We start from the raw sequence: 25,391 nt of genomic DNA on the forward strand, positions 1-25,391 counted from the left end.
GATGGAGATTTACAAATTTTCAAGAATGAGAGGAAAGAATGTTCCACAGAAACTAGAATTGTCTGTTCTGAGTTTTTATCCTGGACTGACAGCAATGATTTTTGTGAATTTCTTTCACAGGCTATTAGAAGGGGAGAATTTACAGACACAAATCTCAACAAACATGACGTTAGGATCTGACAGAGTCACCCAATTATTCAGGATCTGAATACCATCGGCATTTGAAACTAGAATGGAAAATGTTTGTCTGTTCCTTCAAACTGATTAAACATCAGTGTGACTGGAAAATCACTGAGACACATCCACTCGAGTGAGAGAATTCCAGTGAACTGACTGTGGAAAGAGCTTTAACCAGTTACACAGGCCTGGAAAAGATTGAAGGATTCACAGTGAGGAGAGAGACCATGTATGTGTTAACTGTGGGGTCAAACCTTCATCTGAACCTGGAGATGTACAAAGACACTCAGACCATGGAAATGTAGGGACTGTGGGAAGGGATTCAATTGTCCCTCGAAGCTGGAAACCCTTCGATGCAGCCACACTGTGGAGACACCGTTCACCTGCTCTGAGTTTGGAAGGGGATTTAGTGATTCATCCACCCTGAGGAATCACCAGCGACTTCACATCAGGGAGAGGCCATTCACCTGCTCTGAGTGTGGGAAGAAATTCAGCGATTCGTCTGCCCTGCTGACACACCAGCAGGTTCACAATGGGGAGAGACCATTCACCTGTTGTGTGTGTGGAAAGGGATTCACTCAGTCATCTACCCTGCAGAACCACCAGCGATTTCACACGGGTGAGGGACTGTTCCCCCGCTCAGAGCGTGGGCAGGGATTCACTCACTTATCGCTCCCGCTGACAAACCAACGCATTCACACTGGGCCGAGGCCATTCATCTGCTCCGAGTGTGGGAAGGGATTCACTCAATTATTTAGTCTGCTGAGAAAGATACGATTACATACTGGGGAAAGGCCATTCATCTGATGTGTGTGTGGGAAGTGACTCAGTCAATCATCCAGTCTGCTGGAATACTGAGGCACCTCCTCCAGTAAGAAACCTGTTCAATGCTCTGACTGTGGGAGCTGCTTTAAAACATGAGCCTACCTGAGGGTCGACCAGCGCATTCACCCTGAGGAGTCCCCGTTCAGGCACTCTCACTGTGCAAAGAGGTTTAGAACATCATCTGACCTACTGAAACATCAGGGAATTCACACTGGGGAGAGACCCTGATAATTCCCACTCACTTTCAGCGATTTCTCATAAAACCTACCAGATTGGAAGCTTCTGCCTGAAATTTTATTTTCCCTTAGTTTCCAAACTGAGACCATTCACCTGCTCAGTGGGTGGGAAAGGATTCACTTGTTCACCCAAGCTGCTGAGACACCATGGCAGTCACACCCATTAGTGATCTTTTGGATGCTCTGACTGTGGCTGTTAATTATACCAATAGAGGTTAAGTTTATTCAGATGGAGGGCATTGATTAGATAGTTATAATGAGCAGGTAAAAAGTGGGACTCACTAATATAACTTGGAGTCAGAGTTGAACCTGTAATGTTTGATTCTGTGAACAAATCCAGACCAAATAAAGATTGACTCCACCCCAAGGCTGTCAGGATTATAACATGGTAACAGAAAATGCTTGTCTCATGGTGAAGGTTGTAAACTAAAAGAAAGTATATTTCAGACAGAAGTTTACAATCCCAGCAGCTTTTGTGAGAAATGACTGAAAGGCAGTGGGAATTGTCAGGGTCTGATTACCTGCTGATGCTCTCGGAGTCTGAACCATACAACCAGTGGAAGAATGAAGTGGCGATGTGGACACGGGTGACATCCCGATCAAGGAGGAAACAAGATCTGGCCTTGGCATTGTCACTTCCTAACACAAGGAAAATCAGCAACAAAGCATTTTCTGATCAGCCAAACTGCAAGTTGATACCTGCACTGGCACGGATGATTCATGTAAAGAATTCACTTCAGGTGGTTGGAAGGTAGAATCCCTGTCAATTGGTCGATGGGAGAAATCCCTAATTCCCCTCTGTGCCGGGCGATCGCCCTCCTGCTTTAAAGGGATACAATTAGTTCCATTTTCAGTCATCAATTACCTGATTGTTCCATGAAAAGAATTGCTCGAAGCAACAAATTATTGGAGATACCAGAAGAGGGTTTCTTCATGTGTAACGTTTGGACTGAAGGAGAAAAAACATCTTTTTCTTCGATTTGTTTTGAAACACTGTTTTGTGTGAATTTTTGCGATCCCGGTCAGGACTGTTAACGTTTGCAGAGAAATTCGAACACCCAGTGATTAACTGAAAGAATTACATCACAAGATTCCACATTTTTAAACAAAAACAAACTTTACTGTATGTTTAAATAAAATTTAAAAAGACAACACTACAAATTGAATACTACACTCAATAAAGATTTATGATATAAACCTAGTTCTATTTTTTTACCTCACCCCAAGAGTTTCTTTATACTTAATGATATCTTCAAGGTTCATTCACTTTTGTTCCCAGGACCATCCCAGAGGTATGTCAAAGCTCTCTACAATTCACTTTAATTCTCCCCAGTACTCCAGATATTCTCCAAGCTCCAAGAGTTAATGGGAATCCATCCATTATCTTTTCACTAAACAAGCCTCCAATTTTCCTTTAAGCTCTCAAACTGTGGACTCCTCAGTCCAAACATGGGCTTCACTGCATTCTTGCTGAGGGATTTAAATGTTGGAAACACCCCTGGTTTCTAATGGTCCTCTAGGCTTCTAGTCCCACAGCTGGTTCACAGCTCCTGGTCCCACAACTGGTGGCTTCCAAGCTAACTGCAGACTGTCCGCTGGAACCAGGTCATTGATTGGAAAGGACTCAAAAGGTTACGGGGAAAAGGCAGGACAATGGGATTGAGATTTATCAGCCATGATCGAATGGCACAGGAAATTCGATGGGCCGAATAACCTAATTCTGCTCCTCTATCTTATGGTCTAATTCTAACCAAGGGTCCACCCTGAATCACATATCCCCATGGTAACAGAGACGATTGAATATCTAACAGATATTCAGCTTCAAAATTAGACCTTTTTTCCTGAGCTCTGCATGAAGAATTCACCTAACAAAAACAGTACAATAATTGTCAGACCCAATGTCTCCAGCTAAAAGATCCAGCTGACCTTTTACAGTTCTTACCTCTCGAGTTTTGACTTCTTAAACCAACATGGGCCATGCTTTGTGACTGCGAATTCCCTGAGGGTGTTTTCATCAGATTCTCAATCCAGGTTTTCCATTTTTTAAAAGCAATTCTTGCAACTAATTCTTATTTCTAAAACATAGGAATTATGAAATTAGATTTTTGGAACAAAAACAGGAAAAAATGGAAATGTATCACCTTCATAATATCCCATTTAGAATATTACAATATACAACATGCTGTATATCTTAACAACAGTCATGATCTTATTGAATGGTAGAACAGGCTCGAAGGGCCAAATGGCCTCCTCCTGTTCCTAAATCCACTGTTTTCCTATGTTGATCTATCTTATAACCTGCAACAGACATAATAATCCCTCCATTGTCCACTTCACATTCACAAGTCCAGCTTGGTAACAGCACACTGCTGGGTTCCATGTCCAGGAATTCAGTCCACTGAAGATGGAAATTACTGCTTGCAGTCTTTTCTGACGGTTTTCTTCTTACAATAATTATAGTCCAAAGGTCCTCCTGCAAAAGGAGAGTCTTCATTGCTGTTCATTTGTGAATTTTCAAGTTCTATTTTGAAAACAGTCTGTTCAGAGTTCACATTTTGAAATTTATTTTCTTCCATGTTTGTAGTTCCTCCATTGTTTAAATCCAGAGACAATATTCCAGTCAATTCCACCTTGAAACCGACTTCTTCTTGCTCAGTTATAGCTGATTCCTTTATTGTCCAGGACAATATATTCACAATATCTTTAAAACAGAAATTAAACATTCCCATTTGATTTCAGACAGTAACATATTATGTTAGTTTGTTCTTTATTGTCGATGTCAGGCTGGGGTTGTTCCCCTTGGAGCAAAAGAGGTTGAGGGGAGATTTGATAGAGGTGGACAAGATTCTGACAGGTTTAGATAAGGTGGACAAAGAAAAGCTGTTCCCATTAGCTGAAGGGACAAGGACGAGGGGGGACACAGATTTCTTGTTTTGGGTCAGAGATGCAAGGCGGGGGAGATGTGAGGAAGAATATTCTAATGCAGCGAATGGTAATGACCTGAAACCCGCTGCCTACGAGGGTGGAGGAAGTGGAGACAATAAACAATTAAAAAGGAAATTGGATGGGCATTTGGGATGTTCCAGACAGAACGAAGAACAAAGAAAATTTTGTTTTCTTTTGAACAAAAAAAAACAAAGAAAATCCATCAAGACATCATTTGACTGAGTGTGGCAGAAAGGGACCTACACAGGGTTGGAATCGGTGGGATTCGGGCGGGGGGGGGGAGGGGGGCGCGGGGGGGGGGGGGAACTCTCCGCCGGTTGGGGATATACCAGGTACAGACGAGGATGGCTGTGGTTGTTGGAGGTCAGTCATCACTGCAAAGGTCACTGCAGGGTTCATCTAAAACTCTGCTGGCCATGTTTAAACTCACATTAAGTGTTATTCCACTATCACCCTTGTGCACGATGATCCACCCAGTAAAGCAACAACTTAATATTAAAATTCTCATCCTTGGTTTCAAATCACTCCATGACCTTGCCTGTCCCAATATCTATAATCTCCTATAAGCCCCACAACCCTCAATATATTACACTGCTCTAATTCTGGTCTTTAGTTTGTCCCTGACCTTGCTTCACCATTGCAAGCTCTACCTTCAGTTGCTTAGGCTCCAACCTCTGGAGTACCATCCCGACACGTCTCCAGCTCTCCATCTCGCTTTACTCCTTTAACACACCCCTTAAAATCTACCACTTTGACCAAACTTTTGGTCATCTAACCTAATATCTTCTTTGTGGCTCAATATCATGCTTTACTTTACAATGCTCCTTGGATGTTTTATTACTTTAAGGCGCTATATAAATATATTTTGTTGTTCCTCATGTCTCCTGGGCCTAATCATTTTCAGCGGCTTCATTAATTACCGTCTCCCCACCGTAGGGTGGGAAACGAGGATGTTCACTGATGATTGCAGTGTATATGACCATTCACAACTCTGAATACTGAAGCTGCCCGCATGCAGCGCAGGACCAGGACAACATTCAGGTTGGAGCTAATACTGTCTCTTCATACTGACACCACATAATTATCAGGAAATATCTATTTCCAGCAAGAAAATCTAACCATCTTCCCTTGATATTCAATGGCATTACCATCAGTGAATGCCCCACCAGCAATAACTTTGGGGTTACCATTGACCAGTCATTTAAATACTGTGGTTACAAGAGCAGATCAGAGGTTGGGAGTTTTGTGGCAGGTTACTCACTTAATGACTCCCCAAAGGCTTGCCATGATTCACAAGGTATAAATCAGGAGTAAGGTGGAATATTCCCTACCTGGATGAGTGTATCTGCAACAATTTTGTAGATCCTATCCAGGACAAAGTAGCTCGCCTGATCAGCATCTCAAATACCACCTTAAACATTCACTCTCCACCATTAGCCCACAATGGTGGCAGTGTATTCCACATATTAGATACACTGCAAGAAATCACCAAGGCTGTTTTCACAGCACGTTCCAAACCCTAACTTCTACCACTTGAAAAACAAGTGCAGCCAGCGTATGGGAATGCCACCATCTGCAAATTGTACTCCACATCACACACCATTCTGACTTGAAAATCAATCACCATTCCTTCTCTGTCACTGCATCAAATTCCTGGAACTCCCTAACAGCGTTGTGGGTATACCTACACCAGATGGATTGCAGCGATTCAAGAAATTGGCTCACTTTCTTCACAAGGGCAATCAGTGATGCACAATGAATGTTGGCCTTGCCAGTCACATTCACATCCCCTGAAAGAATAAAACAAAATCCTCATCCCTGGTATCATTCTCAGTCATGAGGACTGTAATAATCAATGAACAGCTCCGCTTTTGACTTTATGATGGGGGGGAAGGTCATTGGTGGAGCAACTGAGGGTGGATGGGCCTAGGACTCTACCCTAGGGCTGAGATGATTGGCCTCCAACAACTGCGATCATCCTCCTCTGTGCGGGATGTGGCTCTCGCCGGTGGAGAGTTTCCCCCCGATTCCCATTGACTTCAATGTTAATCGGGTTGCTTGATGCCACGCACAGTCAAATGCTGCCTTGATGTCAATGGCAATCACTCCAACATCACCCAGTTCAACTCTTTTGTCCATGTTTGGACAAAGGCTGTAAATGAGGCAGGAGGTGAGTGGTCCTCGGTGGAACCCAAATTGAGCATCAGTGAGCAGGTTATTGCTGTATAAATGCTGCTTGATCGCACCGTTGGCAACAACATCTTCCATCGTTTTGCTGATGATCGAGACGAGAGACATTGGAGGGCAGTTGGCCAGTTTGGATTTTTCCTTATCCATCGCCTTCAGCTGTTTATTGATATCCCTTGAAGTGAATCGAATTGGCTGAAGATGGGCATCTGTGATACGAGGGACCTCAGGATGGATAATCCATATGGAGAGATTAGAGAAGCTGGAATTGCACTCTATAGAGCAGGAAAGGTTAAGGAAAGATTTAATAGAGATATTCAAACTTTTGAGAGGTTTTGATAAAATTCATGTCTGTTTCCATTGGTTTAGAACCAAAAGACATCGGGTGGAATTTCATGAAAAAAATTCGAAGTGCTGAATGAGTGAGAAAAGTTTCAAACTCGTTTCTTGGCAAATTTAAAAAAGCAATCTTGTGGCACTTAGTCAAAAACAGTCACAATATAATCCTCACTGCAGGAGGAAGGGGAGGAACCTAAACTTGCTGGGGAAGCCAGCTGCTGATCTGGAGGGGTGTCATTGTGCATGCGCTCCATCCTCCCAGTTTCCATCTTCAGTGGACATGCCCCCCTCCCCACAGAAATCGCCCCGCCAATCTCCTCATCTGTAGCGTTTCCCCCAAATCACCAACCCCTCCTCCCAATCAGCATCCCTGCAGAGTTCCCCCTCTCGCCCCCTCCCCGATCACCACCCCTGCAGAGTTTCTCCGACAACCAGCTCCCTCCCCCATCAGGACTCCTGCAGAGCTCCCCCCCCACTAACCCCCTCCTCAATCACCACCCCTGCAGAATTTCCCAATCACCACTCCCTCCCCCGAGTCAGCTTCACCGTCCCACGGAGTGACCCAGGGGTCCATTGGCGCCTCGAGGGAGGAGGGGGACCTGGGGACGGTGCTGGGGCCTTCCACCTGGGGGATTCCGGCCGATGGGATGCAGGGCTTTCCGACTCCCCCATTCCTGACACCGGTGCATCTCAAGAGCAGCAGGGTGAACAGCAAGGCAAGGATACATCCATATCACCAGGAAGACGGCTGGACCCCTCTAGGTCCCAGCTCTCCAGCAGACGCCTGCCAGCGGCATCACAGGCAAATGGGTGCGGAGTGCAGCTGGCTGCCTCCAGTTCTGATGTGCATCCTGGGGGGACGTGTTGATGTGGCGCTGGACCACGGGAGATGGAGATGTTGTGGGATCGCCAGGAGGGCACGGGTGAAAGTCTATATGAGAAAGGTTCAGGGAATTGGGCTCGGTTGATGATTACATCCACCTGTTTTATAGCACTGTTAACTATCGGCCCTTCGTGTTATTGCATTGTTAGTTTCACCAATAAATGTCCAAAGATGTGCAGGTTAGGTTGATTGGCCATACTAAATTGATCCTAGTGTCAGGGGGATTAGCAGGGTAAATGTGAGTTTACGGGAGTAGGGCCTGGGTGGGATTGTGGTCGGAACAGGCTCGATGGGCTGAATGGCCTCCTTCTGTACTGGAGGGATTCTATTCTATTCTCTATAAAATTACAGCACAGAAACAAGCCCTTTGGCCCTCCAAGCCTGTAGCAACCATGCTGCCCGTCTGAACTAAAACCCCCTACCTTTCCGGGGACCATATCCCTCTATTCCTATGCTATTCATATATTTGTCAAGACACATCTTAAAGTCACTATCGTATCTGCTTCCACTACCTTCCCCGGCAACGAGTTCCAGGCACCCACCACCCTCTGTGTAAAAAACCTGCCTTGTACATCTCCTTTAAACCTTGCCACTCACACCTTAAACCTATGCCCCTGGGAATTGACTCTTCCACCCTGGGAAAAAGCTTCTGATTATCCACTCTGTCCATGCCCCTCATAATCTTGTAGACTTCTATCAGGTTGCCCTCCTCAACCTCCGTTGTTCCAGTGAGAACAAACCAAGTTTCTCTAACTTCTCCTCATAGCTAATGCCCTCCACACCAGGCAACATCCTGATAAATATTTTCCATACCCTCTCCAAAGTCTCCACATCCTTCTGGTAGTGTGGTGACCAGAATTGAACACTAGATTCCAAGTGCGGTCTATAAAGCTGCAACATGACTTATCAATTTTTAAACTCAATGCCCCGGCCGATGAAGGCAAGCATGCCGTATGCCTTCTTGATTATCTTCTCCACCTGCATTGCCACTTTCAGTGACCTGTGTACCTGTACACCGAGATCCCTCTGCCTATCAATACTCTTAAGGGTTCTGCCATTTACTGTATGTTTCCCATCTGTATTAGACCTTCCAAAATGCATTACCTCACATTTGTCCGGATTAAACTTCATCTGCCATTTCTCCGCCCAAGTCTCCAACTGATCCATATCCTGCTGTATCCTCTGCCAGTCCCCATCGCTATCCACAATTCCACCAACCTTTGTGTCGTCCACAAACTTACCAATCAAACCAGTTACATTTTCCTCCAAATCATTTATATATATTACAAACAGCAAAAGTCCCAGCACTGATCCCTGAGGAATGTCACTTGTCACAGCCCTCCATTCAGAAATGTACCTTTGCACTGCCAACCTCTGTTTTCTTCTGACTAAATAGCTCGAAACTTCCGAACACCCTGTCACTCTGTGATCCTTGTGACATTTGAAACCAGGTATTCACAAAAAGACTCAAAGAGCATCAGCCCACTGGAGGCTGAGACCAGCCAGTCCAGCACAAAGAAACCCTCTGACCCTTCCCATTGACCAACTGTGAGAATGAACAAAATGCAGTCCTGGAGGCAACTGAGAGCAGAGACAATAACAGCAGAATCCAACCACTGTCATCACTCGTGAACTTGCTGGTGTCTCAGCAGCTGGGATGAAACTCTGAAACGCTTTCCACACTGAGAGCAGGTGAATGGCCTCTCCCCTGTGTGAACTCGCTGGTGTGTCTGCAGGTCAGATGAGTTCGTAAATCCCTTCCCACACTGAGAGCAGATGAATGGTCTCTCCCCAGTATGAACTCGCTGGTGTATCTGCAGGTGGGATGACCGAATGAATCCCTTCCCACACTGAGAGCAGGTGAACGGCCTCTCCCCTGTGTGAACTCGCTGGTGTCTCTGCAGGTCGGCTGACTGAGTGAATTCTTGTCCACACTGAGAGCAGATGAACGGTCTTTCCCCAGTGTGAACTCGTTCGTGCGTCCGCAGGTTGGATGAGTTCATGAATCCCTTCCCACACTGAGAACAGGTGAATGGCCTCTCCCCAGTGTGAACTCGTTGGTGTCTCTGCAGGCTGAATGACCGAGTGAATCCCTCTCCACACTGAGAGCAGGTGAACGGCCTCTCCCCAGTGTGAACTCGCTGGTGTCTCTGCAGGTGGGATGATCGAGTGAATCCCTTCCCACACTGAGAGCAGGTGAATGGTCTCTCTCCAGTGTGAACTCGCTGGTGTGTCAGCAGGCTGGATGACTGAATGAATCCCTGCCCACATTGAGAGCAGGTGAATGGCCTCTCCCCAGTGTGAACTCGCTGGTGTGACTGCAGGTTGGATAACCGAGTGAATCCCTCCCCACACTGCGAGCAGGTGAATGGCCTCTCCCCTGTGTGACGTAGCTGGTGTGATTGCAGGTTGGATACCCGAGTGAATCCCTTCCCACACTGAGAGCAGATGAACGGCCTCTCCCCAGTGTGGCTGCGCCGATGATCTTCCAGCAGGGATGGGTATCTGTATCCCTTCCCACAGTCCACACATTTCCATGGTTTCTCCATGGTGCAGGTGTCCTTACCTCTCTCTTGAGTGAACAATTCGTTGAAACTTCGTCCACACACAGAACAAGATTACAGTCTCTCCCCGTTGTGAATGGTGTGATATTTATTCAGACTGTGTAACTGGTTAAAGCTCTTTAGTCAGTGCATTGGAACACTCTCACTCAAGTGTGTCAGTGTGTTGATGCTTTTTCACTCACACTGACATTTCAAATCTTTTCAAATCGACAGACTGGACAATCATTTCTCCTTCTGGATTCAAAGTTCGATGGTATTGAGGTCCCAAGGAATATGACTCTGTCAGATCTAGACGTGAAGTTTGAGATTTCAGCCTGTGATTCCTCTTTCAATATCCTGTAAAATGAGTTTACAAAAGTCATCAGTGTCAATACAGGATAGAAATTCAGAACAGACAATTTCTATGGAACATTCTTTCCTCTCTCATTCCCCAAAAGCTGTAAATCTCCATCCCACACACTCTCTCCCCATTCTCATCAGGTCTGGCAGCATCTGTATGGAGGGAAAATAACTGATGTTTCAGAGCTTTGACAAAGGGTCATCTAGACAAGAAACATCAGCTCTTTTCTCTCCTTACAGATGCTGCCAGACCTGCTGAGATTTTCCAGCATTTTCTCTCTTGGTTTCAAACTCCTGCATCCGCAGTAATTTGCTTTTATAAGGCTGCAGATACCTCCTCCCAAGTAACATGGCGCGTGTGCCCAAGACATCACCACTTGTTTCCCTTATTTCTTTAGCACCCATGGTGCTCTCCACAGTAAACACAGAGGAGAAGTATTCATTAAAAATCTCACCCATCTCCTGTGGCTCCACACACAGATGGCCATACTGATTTTTAAGGGGATCTCTTCTCTCTCTAGCCACCTTTTTACTCTTAATATAGCCATAGAACCTCTTGGAATTTTCTTTAATCTGACCTGCCAGATCCATATCATACCCTCTTTTTGTCCTCCTGATTTCCCTCTTCAGTATTTTCTTACACTTTTTATAGTCAGAGTGATTCACTTGTCCCCGATTGCCGAAACCCAATGTCTGCTTCCTTCTTTTACCTGATGTGGAGATGCCGGCGTTGGACTGGGGTAAACACAGTAAGAAGTTTAACAACACCAGGTTAAAGTCCAACAGGTTTATTTGCTGGCAAAAGGTGTGGCTTTTGCTACCAAATAAACCTGTTGGACTTTAACCTAGTGTTGTTAAACTTCTTACTTCTTTTACCTGACCAGAGCCTCAATGTCCCTTGTCTGCCAGAGATCCCTAAATTTACCATTCTTTCCCTTCATCTTAACAGGAATATACTGCCCCTGGACTCTTGATATCACACTTTCAAAGCCTCCCAATTGCCAGTCATTCCTTTCCCTTCAAACAAACTCACCTCATCGACATCTGCTCGATCCTGCCTAATGCCCACAAAAGTGGCCCCGCTCCAGTTTAGGGCCTTGACCTGTGGACCTGTCCTATCTGTTTCCAGAACTATTTTGAAACTATTGGTGCTCCCAATAGTGCTCCCTGACTGACATTTCAGTCACTTGCTCCACCTCATTTCTTAACTGTCTAATAGAAAGTGAGTCCAGGAATTGAGAATGAAAAATAAGGGGCTGGGAGATGAATTGAACAAGTATTTTGCCTCGGTGTTCACAATAGAGGATACAGTTAAAACTCAGAAACAGCTGGAAATCAGAAAACAGAAGTGTGGGATGAACTCTGAAAAAGCACAATTCCCAGGGAAGTGGTCCTCAGCAAACTGTTGGAGCTGTGGGCTGATGAGTCCTCGGGTCCTGCTGGGCTTCATTCTCGGGTCTGAACAGAGGGAGAAACCGTTCTCCTGCTCTGTGTGTGGGAAGGGATTCACTCAGTCATCCCATCTGCTGAGACACCAGCGCGGTCACAAGTAATGACAATGATTGGGTTTTGCTGTTAATCACCTGCAGGATTGAATATCATTCACTGGAGTCTGGTCCTGCTGATGTTAATAAACACCAGGCCGGTTATAGGTGTAAATATTCTGGATAAGAGTCAAATAAATCAGCTTTGTGTTAAACACAGTGTCTTGCGTCTTTTAAATACTGCTAACAGAAGTTAATTCCTTTTGAAGGGTTCTCCCTCTCCCCATCTCCTCCATCCTCACCTCCAACAAGTGTGAGGAGCTCCATCGCAGTTTATTTTTTACAGGTCAGTAGCTGTGAGACAGGCTCCGCAGCAGCTGTCCCCCTGAGGGAGCGTATTGGAAATGCCAACAGCACCCTCGCTTTCCTCAGTGCCCGTCCCCTTCCCTCCCTCCCTACCCGGCAGCACTGAGCCTTTCCCAGTGCACGTTTCACACTGACTGCCCGTTAATCAGCCAGCCAGCATGAGATCACTTTCCGGGGCCGATTTCCAGGGCTGATTACACCCACTTCCAGGCACTCCCATGTGAGTGTGCCCAACGGATGAAAAATTCAGGCCTTGCTGTCAGATTTAACAACAGGATGAGTTTCTGACCACATATCCATCCCATCACTGATACCAAATATTTCAATCTCCAAAATGTCCACAGTCTCCACCCCACTCCATCTGTTACCTTTAGTCTTGATGATTCCAATATATTTCTGAGCAGCCTCTCACATTCACCCCACTCCCCACATAGAAATGTGAGATCATCCAAAACTCTGCCGCCCGTCTGCTTTCTCACACCAAATCCTATTCATCCAAATCCTATTCATCCAAATCCTATTCATCCAAATCCTATTCATCCATAAAGCCTACATCGGCTTTAAGTCAAGTCATGTTTCAATTTTAAAATTCACATCCTTATTTTCAAATTCCTCCATGACCTTATCCCTCCCTATCTCAGTAATCTCCAATTTCACAATTCTCTGAAATCATAGAATCCTTTCAGTGCAGAAGGAGGCCATTTGGCCCATCAGGTCTGCACTGATAACAATCCCACGCAGGCCTTATCCTTGTAACCTCATATAATCCCCCTGACACACAGGGCAATCCCATCCAGACCTGTCCCATAACCCCAAGTATTTACCCTGCTCATCCCCCTAACCTACAACTAGGAGACACAGCCTCAAAATAAGGGAAGCAGATTTAGGACTGAGTTGAGGAGGAACTTCTTCACAGAAAGGGTTGTGAATCTGTGGAATTCCCTGCCCAGTGAAGCAGTTGAGGCTGCCTCATTGAATGTTTTTAAGGCAAGGATAGCTAGATTTTTGAACAGTAAAGTGCAGGTTTCCTCCGGGTGCTCCAGTTTCCTCCCACAGTCAAAAAGACGTGCTGGTTGGGTACATTGGCCATGCGAAATTCTCCCTCCGTTTACTCAAACAGGCGCCAGATTGTGGCGACTGGGGTATTTTCAGAGTAACTTCATTGCAATGTTAATGTAAGCCTATGTGTGACACTAATAAACAAACTATAAACAAAGTTAACTTTTAAAAACTTCTACCAAATTGGTTTCTCGAATCCCCCTTTTTATACTTTCAAAATGTAGAAAGCCATCCTCAGCTAATTGTTGGGAATTAGCCAATTGGTCGATAACTTGTCAATAATGACATTGGTTTGGTTTTTAGCTAATTGCACACGTTGTCTTAATTTTAAGACAATTCTTTCTCTCAAACGATATCTCTTAGCTTGGGGTAGCCTGAGTGTCAACCAATAATTGGTTCACATCAGTCATTCAATGTTGAGACATCTTGAACAGGAGCCGATTCATTCCCTCCAGTCAAGGTTAACAAGTCCTTTCATCTTTCTTTATTCTGTCAGCATGAGAAGGGAACATCTGATAATTCCCACAGCATTTTAACCATTCTTAATGTGTTTATAATTCTAAAAGTTATAAACTTGTGTTCAAATTTACATTTCCAGCCTTCATAACATATATATTAATGAATCATTTATTATTTAATTGTCTTACAATTAATGCTGTCTATTTAACTAATCTGGCTGCTTTCCAATTGTGGGAACTTCAGGCCACAAAAAAGGTAGTTAGAGTCATAGAGGTTTACAGCATGAAAACAGGCCCTTCGGCCCAACTTGTCCATGCCGCCCAGTTTTTACCACTAAGCTAGTCCTAATTGCCCTGTAATATTACTCATGATCTGTGCTTCCAAGCATTTTGAATGCGCATCTACAACAAGCAAACACATGTGATTCATGAAAGGCCCCCCAAAGGCCACATGTAGTCTGGACCACGGCCTATCAGGCCACTCCCAAGGATGAAGTGGTAATGTACCCAGTGTGTTGGGGTGAATGAACTCAGAAGAATCATTCAACACTTAAACCTGATTCAACAAATAGTTTATTGAGTTACGCCAGCAGGGAGAAGCCACAGGGACTGACCATGTGCAACTCCACCCAACAAAGAAAATAATCAATTCTTATCCAGTTACTCAACCCATCCCAGCTGGACACAATCCAATCAGAATGGTTATAGATTACACACATTACAGAAAGGTCCAATGAAATTAGTATTTGGACATCATGGGGCTTTGTGATCATCTCATGAACAGATAGGTGCCCCCATCATGATGTTTTCCAGAACCCCTTATCTACCATCCTTGGGGTTTTCTTTGTACATAGACTGAGTTTGAAAAGGGGTGGATTAAAAGTTTTCAAATGGATGTCAGCACTCTTCCTTTGTTCCAACCTAACGACCACACGGTCTGGGAATCATTTCTATTTAATAATCTCTCCTTTTAAACTCTTTTCTTCAGTATCCAATTCCAGAATTTTCCTTTTCATTGTGTTAATTGTGTCTTTGGACCTGACAGGAAGTTTAACCCAAGATCAATCCAACACAGGATTGGTCAGAATCATTTCACATGTCCCAAATTTTAAATAACCATTACAAATTAAAACTCATTCTCATGAGTGAATTGTATCCGGATTAAAATTCCCGCATGTTTAGTGAAATATCCTGGAATCCTGTCTCTGTCCAGTAAATATGGCTCCAAGTTCATAACTTTTGAAAAAAAAGCTTTATTAATTACACTTCCTTTTTAAAAATCTGTTTGATTTAAATCACAGACAGAAAACCTCAAAGCTTAAAGCGTTCAACCCACAAATATCATCCATACACAAACAGAGAAACTTAGCATGTGCTTTACAACAACAATAACCAAAATTAATTACTTAAGCGTTCTTGTGATCCTGTTTTTAAACTCCCAAAAATGCCTTTAATTAAAGACTCAAGGTAAGGTTAATTCCCCAGAAAGATAAACCTTAACAAATGTAGCCCAAAACAATGATAAAACACATCTACAAACATCCACATAAAACAAACAAAACACACAGATTCTCACAGCTCGTAAATTTCAAACAATGAATCCTCAGCATTCTCTCTCGCAGCTGTAGCTTCTTAAAGCGACAGAGCACTACAAACTCACAACTCCTTGATTAAAATAAGATGCAAGATCCTTCATTGTAACTTAACCCTTTTTCAGCCAACTTCCAAGGCCTGATTTTATCGGCAACATCTAATCTTTGTTGATTTAAAATCCCAAACACGTTACCACCTGCAAACTCTTTGTTCTTTATCTGGGGTTGAGGTGACAACACAATAAAATTCTCATAGTTATTCCAAATTCCTCCAGGCTACGCTTAAAATTTCCACATTTAACTGGCTCCAATAAATCCACAATTATAAACTAAAATAGACACGAGTTTCTGGGCGATTTAAAAACAAGTTAAAAACAAGATGCCAGAGGAAAGACAGAACAGGAGGAAAGAAAGGAGGGGGAGTTGCACTTTTGATTCAGGAAAACATCACGGCAGTACTGAGAGGGGATATATCCGAGGGTTCGCCTACTGAGTCAAAAGGGGTGAACTGAGAATCATAGAAACCCTACAGTGCAGAAGGAGGCCATTCGGCCCATCGAGTCTGCACCGACCACAATCCCACCCAGGCCCTACCCGCTAATCCCTTTTTTTTTTTACCCGCTAATTTACCCGCTAATCCCTCTAACCTACGCATCCCAGGACTCTAAGGGACAATTTTTAACCTGGCCAATCAACCTAACCCGCACATCTTTGGACTGTGGGAGGAAACCGGAGCACCCGGAGGAAACCCACGCAGACACGAGGAGAATGTGCAAACTCCACACAGACAGTGACCTGAGCCGGGAATCGAACCCAGGACCCTGGAGCTGTGAAGCAGCAGTGCTAACCACTGTGCTACCGTGCCGCCCCAAGAAAGAAGAAGGGGGAAATCACTTTGATAGGGTTGTACTATAGGCCCCCAAATAGTCGGTGGAAAATTGAGGAGCAAATATGTAAGGAGATTACAGATAGTTCCAAGAAAAATAGGGTGGTAATAGTCGGGGATTTTAACTTTCCCAACATTGACTGGGACAGACATAGTATTCGAGGCTTGGATGGGGAGAAATTTGTTGAGTGTATTCAGGAGGAATTTTTTATTCAGTATGTGGATGGCCCGACTAGAGAGGGGCAAAACCTGACCTCCTCTTGGGAAATAAGGAAGGGCAGGTGACAAAAGTGTTCGTGAGGGATCACTTTGGGACCAGTGACCATAATTCCATCAGTTTTAAGATACCTATGGAAAATGATTGGTCAGGTCCAAAAGTTAAAATTCTAAATTAGGGCAAGGCCAATGTTGATGGTATCAGGCAGGAACTTTCGACAGTTAACTGGGAGAGTCTGTGGGAAGGCAAAGGGACGTCTGGTAAGTGGGAGGCTTTCAAAAGTGTTTTAACCAGGGTTCAGTGTAAGCACATTGCTCTTAGAGTGATGGGCAAGGCTGGTAGAAGTCGAGAACCCTGGTTGACTCAAGATATTGAGGCCCTGGTCAAGAAGAAGAAGGAGGCACATGACATGCATAGGCAGCTGGGATCAAGTGGATCCCTTGAAGAGTATAGAGGGTGTAGGAGTAGAATTAAGAGAGAAATCAGGAGGACAAAAAGGGGACACGAGATTGTTTTGGCAGATGAGGCAAAGGAGAATCCAAAGAGGTTCTATAAATACATAAAGGGCCAAAGAGTAACTCGGGAGAGAGTAGGGCCTCTTAAGGATCAACAAGGACATCTATGTGCCGATCCACAAGAGATGGGTGAGATCATAAATGAATATTTTTCATCATTATTTATTGTTGAGAAAAGCATGGATGTTAGGGAACTTGGGGAAATAAAGTGATGTCTTGAGGAGTGTACTTATAACAGAGAAGGAGGTGCTGGAAGTCATAAAGCGCATCAAGGTAGATAAATCCCCGGGACCTGATGAAGTGTATCCCAGAACACTGTGGGAGGCTAGAGAGGAAATTGCGGGTCTCCGAGCAGAGATATTTGAATCATTGATAGTCACAGGTGAGGTGCCTGAAGATTGGAGGGTGGCAAATGTTGAGCCTTTGTTTAAAAAGGGCTGCAGGGAAAAGCCTGGGAACTACAGGCCGGTGTGATTCACATCTGTAAGTTGTCAGAAGGTATTTGAGAGACAGGATCTACAGGCATTTAGAGATGCAGGGACTGATTAGGGACGGTCAGCATGGCTTTGTGAGTGGAAAATCATGTCTCACAAATTTGATTGAGTTTTTTGAAGGGGTAACCAAGAAGGTAGATGAGGGCAGTACAGGTGATGCTGTCTACATGGACTTTAGCAAGGCCTTTGACAAGGTACCGCATGGTAGATTGTTGCTTAAGGTTAAATCTAATGGAATCCAGGGTGAGTTCGCCAAATGGATACAAAACTGGCTTGATGACAGAAGACAGAGGGTGGTTGTAGAAGGTTGTTTTTCAAACTGGAGCCTGTGACCAGCGGTGTGCCTCAAGGATCGGTGCTGGGTCCACTGTTATTTGTCATTTATATTAATGATTTGGATGAGAATGTAGGAGGCATGGTTAGTAAGTTTTCAGATGACACCAAGGTTGGTGGTATCGTGGACAGTGAAGAAGGTTATCTAGGATTGTAGCATGATCTTGTTGGGACGTCTTGTTGAAGTTGTACAAGACATAGGTAAGGCCACACTTGGAATACTGTGTACAGTTCTGGTCACCCTATTATAGAAAGCATATTATTAAACTGGAAAGAGTGCAGAAAAGATTTACTCGGATGCTACCGGGACTTGGTGGTTTGAGTTATAAAGAGAGGCTGGATAGACTGGGACTTTTTTCCCTGGAATGTAGGAGGCTGAGGGGTGAACTTATAGAGGTCTATAAAATAATGAGGGGCCAGTGGACTGACAAATGGCAGATGGAGTTTAATTCAGATAAATGCGAGGTGATACATTTTGGGCGATCGAACCAGGGCAGGACTTACTCAGTTAATGGTAGTGTGTTGGGGAGAGTTACAGAACAGAGATCTAGGGGTACAGGTTCATAGCTCCTTGAAAATGGAGTTGCAGGTGGACAGAGTGGTGAAGAAGGCATTCTGCATGTTGGTCAGAACATTGAATACAGGAGTTGGGACGTCTTGTTGAAGTTGTACAAGACATTGGTAAGGCCACACTTGGAATACTGTGTACAGTTCTGGTCACCCTATTATAGAAAGCATATTATTAAACCAGAAAGAGTGCAGAAAAGATTTACTGGGATGCTACCGGGACTTGGTGGTTTGAGTTATAAAGAGAGGCTGGATAGACTGGGACTTTTTTCCCTGGAATGTAGGAGGCTTTGTAGTGATCTTATAGAGGTCTATAAAATAATGAGGGACATAGATCAGCGAGATAGTCAACATCTTTTCCCAAAGGTAGGGGAGCCTAAAACTAGAGGGCATAGGTTTAAGGTGAGAGGGGAGAGACACAGAAGGATCCAGAGGGGCATTTGTTTCACACAGAGGGTGGTGAGTGTCTGAAAAAAGGTGCCAGAGCTAGTAGTAGAGGCGGGTACAATTTTGTCTTTTAAAAAGCGTTTAGACAGTTACATGGGTAAGATGGGTGTCGAGGGATATGGGCCAAACGTGGGCAATTGGGACTAGCACAGGGGTTAAAAAAGGGGCGGCATGGACAAGTTGGGCAGAAGGGCCCGTTTCCAAGCTGGAAACCTCTATCACTAAATGAACTGTCTGCTGAAAGGGTTAACTTTTCTACAGAATCTAAAGGGGTGGGGAGTGAGCAGAAAACACTTGGCACACAATTACATCACTTTACATAATTTTTAAAAACTTGTCCAACAACAAAATAAAGTTGATTTTAAACTTAATCTATTAATTCTTTTGTTCTCTTCCTCAACCTAATTATTTTTATTTGATCAGTTTTTGTTAGGGATAGGTAACTTCCGTTCTTTATAGACTGGTTCACTGGTTTTGTTGATTCTACATGGGCTCGGAGAATCAGAACCCAGACTTTATCATCCTTATCCTTTTTCTCCCTTTGCCACCACTCCCTCTGTTTTGCGGGAGGGTCGTGGGGATTCCACTCAGACCAAATCAAATTATCAGATAAGTAAAATACTGCGGATGCTGGAATCTGAAACAAAAACAGAAAATGCTGGAAAATCTCAGCGGGTCTGACAGCATCTGTGAAGAATGGAGCCAAAGTTTCGATAATGGATGACCCTTCATAACAGCTCTTATGAAGCATCATTCAGACTCAAAATGTTGGCTCTGTTCTCTAATCATTTTATCGATACATTTCTTGTTCTTAGTTTTAGGTTTAAAGTGAGAGGAGAGAGATACAAAAGGGTCCAGAGGGGCAGTTTTTCACTCAGGTCGTGGTGAGTGTCTGGAATGAGTTGCCAGAGGCAGTGGTAGAGGTGGGTGCAATTCTGTCTTTTAAAAAGCATTTAGACAGTTACATGGTAAGATGGGTACAGAGGGATATGGGCCAAATACGGGCAATTGGGACTTGCTTAGTGGTAAAAACTGAGCGGCATGGACAAGTTGGGCCGAAGGGCCTGTTTCCATGTTGTAAACCTCTATAACTTCCTAACACCCTGTCACTCTGTGATCCTTGTGAAATCTGAAACCAGGTATTTGCAACAAGACTCAAAGAGCATCAGCCCACTGGAGGCAAAGTCATGAGACCGGCCAGTCCAGCAGAAAGAAACCCCCCGACCCTCCCCATTGACCAACTGTGAGAACGAACAAAATGCAGTCCTGGATGTAATTGAGAGCAGAAACAATAACAGCAGAATCCAACCCCTGGAATCACTCGTGAACTTCTTGGTGTCTCAGCAGGTGGGATGAAACTCTGAATCCCTTCCCACACTGAGAGCAGGTGAATGGTCTCTCCCCAGTGTGAATGCGCTGGTGTCTCTGCAAGTTGGATGACTGAGTGAATCCCTCCCCACACTGAGAGCAGGTGAACGGCCTCTCCCCTGTGTGAACTCGCTGGTGTGTCTGCAGGTCAGATGAGTTAGTGAATCCCTTCCCACACTCAGAGCAGATGAATGGTTTCTCCCCAGTGTGAACTCGCTGGTGTCTCCGCAGGCTGGATAACAGAATGAATCCCTTCCCACACTGAGAGCAGGTGAACGGCCTCTCCCCTGTGTGACGTAGCTGGTGTCTCTGCAGGTCGGTTGACAGAGTGAATTCTTGCCCACACTGAGAGCAGGTGAACGGTCTCTCCCCAGTGTGAACTTGTTCGTGTGTCCGCAGGGTGGATGAGTTCGTGAATCCCTTCCCACACTGAGAACAGTTGAATGGTCTCTCCCCAGTGTGAACTCGCTGGTGCCTCTGCAGGAGGGATGACCGAGTGAATCCCTTCCCACACTGAGAGCAGGTGAATGGTTTCTCCCCAGTGTGAACTTGTTCGTGTGTCCGCAGGGTGGATAACTGAGTGAATCCCTTCCCACACTGAGAGCAGGTGAACGGTCTCTCCCCAGTGTGAACGCGTTCGTGTGTCTGCAGGCTGGATAACTGAGTGAATCCCTTCCTACACTGAGAGCAGGTGAACGGTCTCTCCCCAGTGTGAACTCGCTGGTGTCTCTGGAGGTCGGATAACTGACTGAATCCCTTCCCACATTGAGAGCAGGTAAATGGCCTCTCTCCAGTGTGAACTCGCTGGTGTCTCTGCAGGAGGGATAACCGAGTGAATCCCTTCCCACACTGAGAGCAGGTGAATGGCCTCTCCCCAGTGTGGTTGCGCCGATGAACTTCCAGCTTAGATGGGGCTCTGTATCCCTTCCCACAATCCGCACATTTCCATGGTTTCTCCATGATGCAGGTGTCCATGCCTCTCTCTTGAGTGGACAATTAGTTGAAACTTCGTCCACACACAGAACAAGATTACAGTCTCTCCCCGCTGTGAATGGTGTGATATTTATTCAGACTGTGTAACTGGTTAAAGCTCTTTAGTCAGTGCATTGGAACACTCTCACTCGAGTGTGTCAGTGTGTCGATGCTTTTTCAGTCACACTGACATTTCAAATCTTTTCAAATCGACAGACTGGACAATCATTTCTCCTTCTGGATTGAAAGTCCGATGATATTCAGCTCCCAAGGAATATGACTCTGTCACGTCTCGACGTGACGTTTGAGATTTCAGCCTGTGATTCCTCTTTCAATATCCTGGAAAATGAGTTTACAAAAGTCATCAGTGTCAGTACAGGATAGGAATTCAGAACAGACAATTTCTATGGAACATTCTTTCCTCTCTCATTCCCCAAAAGCTGTCAAACTCCATCCCACACACTCTCTCCCCATTCTCAGCAGGTCTGGCAGCATCTGTATGGAGAGAAAAGAACTGATGTTTCAGAGCTTTGACAAAGGGTCATCTAGACAAGAAACATCATTTTCTCTCTTGGTTTCAGATTCCAGCATCCGCAGTAATTTGCTTTTATAAGGCTGCAGATACCTCCTCCCAAGTAACATGCGTGTGCCCAAGACATCATCACTTGTTTCCCTTATTTCTTTAGCACCCATGGTGCTCTCCACAGTAAACACAGAGGAGAAGTATTCATTAAAAATCTCACCCATCTCCTGTGGCTCCACACACAGATGGCCATACTGATTTTTAAGGGGATCTATTCTCTCTCTGTCCACCCTTTTACTCTTAATATAGCTATAGAACCTCTTGGAATTTTCTTTAATCTTACCTGCCAGATCCATATCATACCCTCTTTCTGTCCTCCTGATTTCCCTCCTCAGTATTTTCTTACACTTTTTACAGTCAGAGTAATTCACTTGTCCCCGATTGCCTAAACCCAATCTATGCTTCCTTCTTTTACCTGACCAGAGCCTCAATGTCCCTTGTCTGCCAGAGATCCCTAAATTTACCATTCTTTCCCTTCATCTTAACAGGAATATACTGCCCCTGGACTCTTGATATCACACTTTCAAAACCTCCCAATTGCCAGTCATTCCTTTCCCTTCAAACAAATTCACCTAATCGACATCTGCTCGATCCTGCCTAATGCCCACAAAAGTGGCCCTGCTCCAGTTTAGGGCCTTGACTTGTGGACCTGTCCTATCTTTTTCCAGAACTATTTTGAAACTATTGGTGCTCCCAATAGTGCTCCCTGACTGACACTTCAGTCACTTGCTCCACCTCATTTCTTAACTGTCTAATAGAAAGTGATTCCAGGAATTGATAATGAAAAATAAGGAGCTGGGAGATGAATTGAACAAGTATTTTGCCTCGGTGTTCACAATAGAGGATAGAGTTAAAACTCAGAAACAGCTGGAAATCAGAAAACAGAAGTGTGGGATGAACTCTGAAAAAGCACAATTCCCAGGGAAGTGGTCCTCAGCAAACTGTTGGAGCTGTGGGCTGATGAGTCCTCAGGTCCTGCTGGGCTTCATTCTCGGGTCTTAACAGAGTGAGAGAGTTGATGTGTTGTTCAATTTTCTAAAATTCCCCATCGGGAATTGGATAAAGGGAAACCGGTGGATGCGCTGTACTTAGATTTCCAGAAGACATTTGATGAGGTGCCACATGAAAGGTTATTGCAGCAAATAAAAATTCATGCTGCGGGGAGAACATATTGGCGTGGATAGAAGATTGGCTCATAGCAAACAGTGGGCAGAAATGGATCATTTTCTGGGGTTTAAGAGAGAGAGAAACCTGGACCAACCTTTCCAGAGTCTGCACCCTCCCTGGATTCACTTCCTTTCCCTTCAGTTGCTGCAAGTCCCCAGTTTCCCCCCAGAATGAGAAAAGAAATGGAAAGGGGGAGAAAAGAAAGTGTTTTACTCACAGATGTTTGAGATAGGAGGAAGTTTGAGTCTGTCTGAAAATCAATCTTCATTCACACAAAGCCCGCGCTCTGATTGGCTGGAAGACCAGAGTCCTTCCGGTCCTCCAACTCTTCCCATTGGTCAACACCTCAGCATGAAGATCAGAGGGTGGGTTCTCCCCCGCACATGCGCAGCTTCCCCTCTCCCTCGCACATTTTGCAGTCCCGGGCCGGGGGGAGGGGGAAATCACCGAGCGGCTTCTTGCTCTTGCCGGAGCCGTCAGCCGGTTGCCTGGAAACCTTGGTTCAAGGAGATGTAGGGGAGGGGAACAATGGGTGGGGGCGGGGCTCCTGGGTCCGCGCGCCCGGGCCTGAGCACTGGAACCCGGAGACGTCACCGCGAAGCAGAGTGATTCCTATTGGCTGATTCAGGCAGGACTCTATTGTGACGTCACAATGCGGAAGTTGTCCAATGAGCTTCAGAGTGAAACTCCCTCCTCTGGACAACATCTGGGAGGAAATCAATGTTTCCCCCTTTCCATTTCTTTTCTCATTCTGGGGGAAGTTGGGGACTTGCAGCAACTGAAGGAAATGAAGTGAATTCGGTCTGTATATTCCACACATTTTTACTCCAGTAATGCAGACATTTATCTGTCTGGCAGCCTGCATGGAAATTTTCAGCTCTCTGCATCCAGAGCAAGAAGCAGTGAGCATGGATCTGTCAATCACACATGAGGACGGCCTCAACCGGGATCTTGGGTTCATATCACACTATCTGTAACCCCCACGACTTGCCTGGGCTTGCAAAATCTCACTAACTGTCCTGGCTGGAGACAATACACATCTCTTTAACCTGTGCTTAACCCTCTCTCCACTCACATTGTCTGTACCTTTAAGACTTGATTACGTTTAAAGACTCGTATTCCAACCATAATCTTAAATTGAGTTTGTGTCTTTATTATGCCCTGTTTGTGAACAGAACTCCCACTCACCTGATGAAGGGGCAGCGCTCTGAAAGCTTGTGGCTTGTGCTACCAAATAAACCTGTTGGATTTTAACCTGGTGTTGTGAGATTACTTACTGTGCTTACCCCAGTCCAACGCCGGCAGATCTTTGGACTGTGGAAGGAAAACCGGAACATCCGGAGGAAACCCACACAGACACGGGGAGAATGTAGAAACTCTGCACAGACAGTGACCCGAGGCTGGAATTGAACCCGGGTCCCTGGCGCTGTTAGGCAGCTGCACTAACCACTGTGCCACCGGGCCACATGTCAGTGCCATCGCCCGACTCCAGCCCAGTCTCAGCTCATCTGGAACCGTCACCCATTCCATTGTGACGTCACACTCTCACCCATTCCATTGTGATGTCACACCCTCACCCATTCCATTGTGACGTCAGGGCTTCACTCTCCGATCACAATCCCTGCCGGCCTCCCACATGCAGCCTCAATGGCGGCAGTCAGCCCGGGTCTAACACTACAAGCTGTCGCTCCATTTGCTACAAAGGGGGGGACCAGGAAGTTCATTTCCGGGTTTGGGTTTGAACAACATGTTTACAAAGTCTCTCCACCCACCCGCCACATTTATCATTCCCCGCACGCCGCCCACTACCTCGTATTGATCTCCCTTCCAAACTAAAACCGGCCGTCTGTCGCCATTACCCGCACTGATGTGGAGATGCCGGCGTTGGACTGGGGTAAACACAGCAACAAGTCAAACAACACCAGGTTAAAGTCCAACAGGTTTATCTGGTTCACCCGCACTGCGCATGCTTCAGGTCCCGACTCTCATTCACTCCGATTGGTTGGAGGACCAGCCACTCCCGCTCGGTCCTCCAGTCCCGCCCCCTCCTCCTATTGGTCCGGAGCTGCCGTCAATCAATCCCGGGCATTGTGATGTGGAGCATGCGCAGTGTCATTGCTGTCCTTGGCGCTTGTTTGTCCCGGAGAAGCGGAGTCAGCGTTTGGCGGTGGCTGGGAGGATTTGGAAACACTTTGTGGATCCGCAAACCCTTCAGAATCATTGTCAGCTCCCTGGTTTGCAGCTGCGGGGCTTCTCCCTCCCTCCCTCCCTCCCGGGAACAGGCCCAGGTTAACGGCCCCATCCTGGCTCAGCCACTGGAGGATGGTTCACATCAGAGGATGGGGGAGGGGGACAATAAATAAGAGGTTACACTTTGGCCTCAAATC

The 25,391-nt window shown here is 45.4% G+C and overlaps 1 protein-coding gene across 1 annotated transcript; it reads right to left on the minus strand.

Annotated features, from left to right (window-relative positions):
• Positions 1 to 15,096: 15,096 nt before the first annotated feature.
• On the minus strand, positions 15,097 to 24,966 carry LOC144484148 (uncharacterized). Its single transcript, XM_078202689.1, has 2 exons — positions 24,193 to 24,966; positions 15,097 to 21,593 (listed from the first exon to the last, which is right to left on the minus strand). Exon 2 carries the CDS (start codon positions 21,255 to 21,257, stop codon positions 20,232 to 20,234), a length of 1,026 nt encoding a protein of 341 aa, XP_078058815.1. The 5' UTR covers positions 21,258 to 21,593; positions 24,193 to 24,966; the 3' UTR covers positions 15,097 to 20,231.
• Positions 24,967 to 25,391: the final 425 nt, after the last annotated feature.

This window comes from Mustelus asterias, unplaced genomic scaffold (genome assembly GCF_964213995.1).
Source record: "Mustelus asterias unplaced genomic scaffold, sMusAst1.hap1.1 HAP1_SCAFFOLD_94, whole genome shotgun sequence".
Classification (NCBI taxonomy): domain Eukaryota; kingdom Metazoa; phylum Chordata; class Chondrichthyes; order Carcharhiniformes; family Triakidae; genus Mustelus; species Mustelus asterias.

What these genes read in the sequence shown, in the direction of transcription:
- LOC144484148 (XM_078202689.1), bottom strand. Translation starts at nt 21,257, where the DNA reads ATGGACACCTGCATCATGGAGAAACCATGGAAATGTGCGGATTGTGGG.